Source organism: Chiloscyllium plagiosum, unplaced genomic scaffold (assembly GCF_004010195.1).
Source record: "Chiloscyllium plagiosum isolate BGI_BamShark_2017 unplaced genomic scaffold, ASM401019v2 scaf_492, whole genome shotgun sequence".
Taxonomy (NCBI): Eukaryota; Metazoa; Chordata; class Chondrichthyes; order Orectolobiformes; family Hemiscylliidae; genus Chiloscyllium; species Chiloscyllium plagiosum.
This window is the reverse complement of record NW_025214000.1, coordinates 29,741-37,188: the sequence shown is the minus strand read 5'-3', so window position 1 is coordinate 37,188 and position 7,448 is coordinate 29,741. Positions and strand designations below refer to the sequence as shown.

At 44.9% G+C, this 7,448-nt stretch overlaps 1 protein-coding gene across 1 annotated transcript in view; it reads left to right on the top strand.

The window, feature by feature from the left end:
- Positions 1-2,867: 2,867 nt before the first annotated feature.
- LOC122547775 (scavenger receptor class F member 1-like) overlaps positions 2,868-7,448 on the top strand; it is a gene marked incomplete at its 3' end in the record, with an annotated part of 23,758 nt that continues 19,177 nt past the window's right edge. Inside the window, exons 1-2 of the mRNA XM_043686358.1 lie at positions 2,868-2,911; positions 3,872-4,207. Of these exons, the coding sequence (XP_043542293.1) occupies positions 4,101-4,207 (107 nt within the window). The remainder of the gene's footprint in view (positions 2,912-3,871; positions 4,208-7,448) is intronic.

Sequence of the window (7,448 nt, the reverse complement as noted above, 5' to 3'; positions counted from 1 at the left end):
TTTGGTGGTGAATGTGGTATCGGCAGCAAGAACACTGGTCCTCCTTGAAATCGATTTGCGAGTTACAAGCTGTCCCAAAATCCAGGCCATGATTCTTCCCATATGCTATATACCTGGATCTGAACACCTTCATTGAGATAAAAGTTGTACTTTAAATCAAAATACATTTCTCACCTTTTAGCTTTCTTTTATTTCCACTGTTGTTTTTTTTATATTCTGGTTTTGTTACCAAATTGGCGCCAGTGAATAGTGACTTGGTACACCTTTCAGTGTCATCACCTCTTCAGATATTTGAGTGCACATGACAACAAAATCTAATTTTAGTTCTAATTCTAACCTATAACATTTCTGGTGTCAATTAGTTAAGATTAGATTAGATTATTTACAGTGTGGAAACAGGCTCAATTAACAAACATACTCACGTATGTTTATTTCCGATACATCAGGTTGAAAACAATAGATGGCAATAACAGTAGATAATTCAGTAAGACAATATTTACAACAGGAAAATGAAATTTTGAAGTACTAGCATTGAGCCTATCCCCACAGGACAGGTGATGGGAACTCTTCTCAGGCAGAGCGTACTGAGCCTGCTCCTATCCCAGTTCTCGTTCCCCACCTCCTTCAGATCAGAATGCTGATATTATACCCTTACATTAACAGTAGTCAAACATTATCAGTTGAGTTTCCAACCATTCACTTTAGATGTTGCTGTGTTCTCTTGATGTGTGTACTACCCACAATTACACGAGCGATAACAACACTCTTAAAATACAATTAGAGGTTCAATCCTGCTTGCAGAACACACTCTGTAGAAATAGCAGTAACAAATTTATTGCACTGTTAGCACAGTTACGATGTTTTAATCCCCTGGAACACAAACTCTGACCAATTTCGGATAATGAGCGGTATATGTACATCTGAGACTCAAGGTCTGATCAATTTGCCAGCCTTTATTCAGTCGGGGCCGTGGCTCAGTGGTTAGTACTCATTCAGACCATACAAATGCTCCGACAGACTGTGGAAGTTTAAAACAAACCATAAAGCACTGCAGACCCGTGTTCACGCCATTGTCAGGCAGCCTTTTGTGTGTAGCTTGCACGCTTTCTCCGTTTCTATCAACAGCTCCAGTTTTGAGAGGATTTGGGTTTGGATGGGAAGCTCTTCTGAGGATCAGAGCAGTTTGTTTAGCTGAATGGCCTTCTCAACATTACAAGAATTCCACGATTTTACGAAGTTATTCCTGCTTTCAGCAGCAGAAATATTACGACTTGATACATGGACGAAGCACTTCCTGATAGTCCTGTCTGCAAATACTTCACAGATCAGAAAATGTTCAAACAAAATTGAGCAAGAACTTCCCTCTGATCAATGCATTCCAACAGCGTTAAAATGAAAGTGAACGGAATTCACAAATTGTCTAGCCCACCCCATCTTGTTGTCTCTCACTCACTCAACCGCTCCACCTGAAAGATCCTGCGAAAAACACACTCAACAATTTATTTGACACATTAATCTGGACTTTCTTGTTGTCAGAAGCTTGGTTGTCGATTTTGTTTTCTGAAATATTTATAAATATTGTGTTTTGCTGCAAGACAAGTGATTTTACCAACTGCATTACTCCTGGGATATCCACTCAACGTCTACCTAAACAAATACAAATGTTCGGATCTGGGAAACTTATAAAAATGCATAGAAGGGGTCTTGACTGGTTCATAACAAAGGGAGCCTCTGCAGATTCGTAGCCCCGGGTTTTCCGTTCTCTTTTCAGAGTCTGATGCTGGCATTACATTCCAGTTTTGTTTTCTTTTAAGACCTCGGTGTTGTTTGAAACTATTGCATGCTTTGCTTGACCGTTTCAGAGATGTCAGCAATCACTATTAAACCAGACCAGGTGGTGAAGCAAATCTGTATTTAGATCTAGAGATTTTATGGTTTGCTTTAAACTTTCAACGTCTGTCACAGCATTTGTCTGGTCTGAATGAGTAATACGGTACATTTTCTACAGTAGTGCCTTCACCGCATTCCAGCATTTTGGAAACCGCACTGAACAAATTATTTCTGTGTAAGTGCTTTTTGATAGCTCTGTCAGAGAACTTTTATCAATTTGACTATTACAATTAAACTGAGGAGTGCCGTTTTGGCAGACAGTAATTATTCTCTTCAGGGACTGGACATAGTTGAATAATTTTCCATATTACCAGGTAGACGCCAGATTTGGAGCCTGAATGAAATAGCTTCCTCAGGGCACGTCTTGTTGAGCAGCACAAGTTTTCAGTCCTATTGCAGGACTGTTGTTATGGTCCATTGTCTTTATCCTGTCCATTGTGTTCAGTAGTTTCTTGAAGTCCCGTGGAACAAATCGAATTGGTTCAGGACAGGTATCTGTAGTTCTGATGACTTCATGACTTGGATGGCGTGGATTATTGACTCAATACCTCTTACCTAAGATGGTTCAAATACCTCTAGCCATGTAGTTTGCATTGATGTGTTGCGCTCTTCTATCATGGCAATGGGGATACTTGTGAACCATCCATCTCCATTGAGTTACTTAGTTGTCCATCATCGTTTATGAGTGGATGTGATAGGGCTGCTGATCTGCTTGCCTTTAGGTCATTTTGCTCTCTCTATAGATGTTAGTGTTGCAGTTTGGAATGCAACCAATCAAGCTTCACCGGGTTGTCATTATTGTTAGTTATGTGTGGTGTTAATCCTGGGCATGTCCACAAACACTTGTCATGGCACCATACCTCGACCTGATGGCCCATCTATCAACCCCTCAGAAAACGAACAGGAAATGACATCACCACAAACCCCAGGAACCCCATCCAAGAGAAAGATATAAATAGAAAGCAGGAGACAACAGCTTCGCTTCACTTGGAGGTTGCCACTGATGATGATACCTAGCCAGGTAATGAAACATCTGGATATCAAACCTACAGATCAGCGAGCAAACCTACACTCCAAGTATTCAGACTGACTCGCAAGTTTCCTTTTATTCATTCACGGGATGTGGGATTCTCTGGCCGGGCCTGCATTTATACACATCCCTAATTACCCAGAGGGCAGTTAAGAGTCAACCACATTGCTGTGGCTCTGAGTCACATGTCGGCCAGACCAGGTAAGGATGGCAGATTCCTTCCCTGAAGGACATTAATGAACCAGATGAATTTTTCTCGACAATCAGTTATGGATTCATGGTTGACATCATTAGGTCGTTAATTCTGGGTTTTTTGTCAGAATTCCAATTCCACCATCTGTGGAATTTGAACCCAGGTCCTGAGGTTATCGGCCTGGGATTCTGGGTTACTAGTCCCGGGGGACGATATTACTGCCGCCCAGGTAGTCGACCACAGATTTACTGAGACCTGTCCCCTTAAAGATTCATGACCACATACAGTTGCTGAGAACCAGAGGGATTTTAATTGGAAAGATTCAGCCAAAGAGACAGGGAGGAGGTGGGGATTGAGATGAGTTGTTGTTATCTGGGTAGTGCCTGTACCCCAGTCTGCCTGTCTCTCAGTGTCTGCCCCACACCGTGCCTGTCTCTCAGTGTGCCTGTACCCCAGTCTGCCTGTCTCTCAGTGTCTGCCCCACACCATGCCTGTCTCTCAGTGTGAAGGCAGTTTCAAAACAGAGTTCGAGAAATCTGTATGACAGAAACGGAGCCGGAGGGGAGAGGGAGAATAGTGAGGTCGCTCTTTCAAAGAGCTAGGAGATGAGTGATGGGCTGAATGGGGTCATCCAGTACTATCTGATTCGATGATATTAATGTAGACAATCTCATCAATCTCATCACCTTTGATTCCCATTTTATAATGCAGCTTTTTGCCCTGTTACTGACACTAATAGCTGGTCTTCCCTATCCCAGGATTTTGTTTCTCCTCAGCTGTTGGCTCTTGAATACAAGGAACTCGTCAAACCCACCCCTCGTTTCCGCAGGAAGGAATACATTTCCCTATGAGGAAACCGCAGACTGAGCTCAGGGTGTGGGCAACATAGAGAGTGCTGTGCTGATCAGTAACCTGACTCAGAGATTACACAAGTGAGCCCAGAGAGTGGTACAGATCCCCAGGACTGAACAGCAACTCCCCCTGGGAATGGCTATGGGACCCCTACTCATCCTGGTTAGTCTATACGCTCTGGTCTGGACCTCTCACGGTCAGCAACTTCACCCGAATGGAACGAATGTTTGTTCATCAGCAAGGTAATCACTTCACTCTGTTTGTGTTGTTCGATTTCTTGCCATAACTGCACCCTCCTCTCTCAACATACTGTGATTCCCAGAAACTCTTCAGTCTATTCTCTTTATGCATCTTGATTTACCATCAGTATCTCTGCTTTTATCTCTTTATCATGAATGGACTTGATCTGTTTGTCTCTTTGACCCACTGTGCCTCTCTTTGTCTCTCTATGTCTCTGCTTCTCTTATTCAGTCTCTCTTTGTGTCTGTCCCACACCGTGCTGTCTCTCAGTGTGCCTGTACCCCAGTCTGCCTGTCTCTCAGTGTCTGTCCCACACCATGCCTGTCTCTCAGTGTGCCTGTACCCCAGTCTGCCTGTCTCTCAGTGTCTGTCCCACACCGTGCCTGTCTCTCAGTGTGCCTGTACCCCAGTCTGCCTGTCTCTCAGTGTCTGTCCCACACCATGCCTGTCTCTCAGTGTGCCTGTACCACAGTCTGCCTGTCTCTCAGTGTCTGTCCAACACCATGCCTGTCTCTCAGTGTGCCTGTACCCCAGTCTGCCTGTCTCTCAGTATGTCTGCCCCACACCATGCTTGTCTCTCAGTGTGCCAGTACCCCAGTCTGCCTGTCTCTCAGTGTCTGTCCCACACCATGCCTGTCCTTTCGTTTTCCTGTTTCTTACTCTGCCTTTACATCAGCCCATCCCTGAGGGAGAGAGCCTGGCTCTCTCTGCCATTTCTCCAGCCATAGGCCGTGAGCTGCCTTTGTCGGGTTGTCTGGGGTGGTTTGTTGTCCTCAGTTCCTGAGGGAGTTGTGTTTGTGACCCACGTAGAACAGGAGTGTTTGTGTTGAAGGTGTAATCTAAAGGCAGACATGTTCTGTCTCTCTCTCTATCTGCCTCTGTTAAAACTGATGGCTAACTGGGCAAAACTGAGGCACTGAGAGAGCAGAAGTGGGAGAGGTGAATTATGAAAAAACTTTAAAAACTGCTATCACGATTAGACTATTGATCCAGAAACCTAGGTCATTTTCTGGAGAGCTGGGCTCAAATCCCACAATGGCAGATGGTGGAATTGGAATTTAATAAACATTTGGAATGAAGAGTCTCATGGTGACCATGAATCCATTGTTGATTGTCAGAAAACCCCACCTGGCTCATTATTGTCCTTTTGGGAAGGAGTCTGCCATCCTTAGCTGAAAATGTATTGCTGGAAAAGTGCAGCAGGTCAGGCAGCATCCAAAGAGCAGGGGAAACTGGAGAAATCTGAGTTCATCCCTTGTGATTGGAGGGTTCCTAGGCAGAAGATGAGGCGCTCCTCCTCCAACCGTCGTGTTGCTGTGGTCTGGAGATGGAGGAGTCCAAGGACCTGCATGTCCTTGGTGGAGTGGGAGGGGAGTTGAAGTGTTGAGCCACGGGTCAGTTGGGTTGGTTAGTCCGGGTGTCCCAGAGGTGTTCTCTGAAACGTTCCGCAAGTAGGCGGCCTGTCTCCCCAATGTAGAGGAGGCCACATCGGGTGCAGCAGATGCAGTAAATGATGTGTGTGGAGGTGCATGTGAATTTGTGCCATCCTTACCTGGTCTGGCCTACATGTGACTCCAGACCTACAGCAATGTGGTTGACTCTTAACTGACCTCCTGGGCAATTAGGGATGGGCAATAAATGCTGGGCCCAGCCAGTGATGCCCACGTAGAATCATACAGCATGGAAACAGATCCTTTGGAACAACTCGTGCCAAACGCTGCCTTCACTATCCTATTTACCTGCGACTCCACTTTCAAGGAGCTATGAACCTGCACTCCAAGGTCTTTTTGCTCACTGCACTCCCCAGGATTCTACCATTAAGGTGCTAAGATTTACAGCACCTCATATTTATCTAAACTAAACTCCATCTGTCACTCCTCAGCCCATTGGCCCATCTGATCAAGATCCTGTTGTAATCTGAGGTAATCTCCTTCGCTGTCCACTAATCCTCCAATTTTTGTATCATCTTATTATGTTCACATCCAAAACATTTTTTTTCCATTCATTCATGGGAGGTAAGCAGCACTGGCTCAGCCCAATACATATTGCCCAGAGGGCAATTAGGGGTCAACCACATTGCTGTGGGTCTGGAGTCACATGTAGGCCAGACCAGGTAAGGATGGCAGATTCCTTCTCTACAGGGCATTAGAGACCCAGGTGGATTTTTCCAACAATCGACAACAGATTTGTGGTCATCATTAGACTCTTAATTCCATACAGAGAAAGTGAGGGCTGCAGATGCTGGAGATCAGAGCTGAAAATGTGTTGCTGGAAAAGCGCAGCAGGTCAGGCAGCATCCAAGGAACAGGAGAATCGATGATTCGGGCATAAGCCCTTCTTCAGGATTCCTGAAGAACACATTTTAAGCTCTTAATTCCATATGTTTATTGAACTCAAACTCCATATCTGCTGTGGTGGGTTTTGAACCCAGGTCCCCAGAACATTATCTGGGTCTCTAGAATAACAGTCCAGTGATAATTCCACTAGGCCATCACCTCTCCATGATAATAATGACAAAAGGCAGTGGACCCAGCACCGATCCTTGTGGCACTCCACTGGTCACAGGCCTCCAGTCTGAAAAACAACCCTCCACCACCACCCTCTGTCTTCTACCTTCAGGCCAATTTTGTATCCGATTGGCTAGTTCCCCCGGGATCCTATGTGATCTAACCTTGCTAACCAGTCTTCTCTGTGGGACCTTGTCAAATGCTTTGCGGAAGTCCATATAGACAATGTCCATCACCCTGCCTTCATCAACCCTCTTCATCACTTTTTCAAAAAAGCATTCCTGTGACTGAATAAAAAAGCCTATGTATCCTGTTTCTATTCAATTTGCTAACATTTACCGTGAATCAGATTGTGTGTGTAATTGCTCCACTCACACAGAACCGATAAATCTCCAATCTGTTTGCATTCAACATATGTGTCCACCCCACCCTATAGATATCCACCCCACCCCACTGTATAGATATCCACCCCACACTAACCTATAGATATCCACCCCATCCCACCCTATAGAAATTCCAACCCCACCCTATAGAAACTAATCTCACTCTAAAGAATCTAACCACATCCTATAAAAATTGAACCCGCAGCCTAGAGATGTACAATACAACTGTATAACTATAGCAACTTATACAGTCATGGAGTCACAGACGTGTACAGCACAGAAACAGACCCTTCGGTCCAACCTGTCCATGCCGACCAGATATCCCAACCCAATCTAGTCCCACCTGCCAGCAC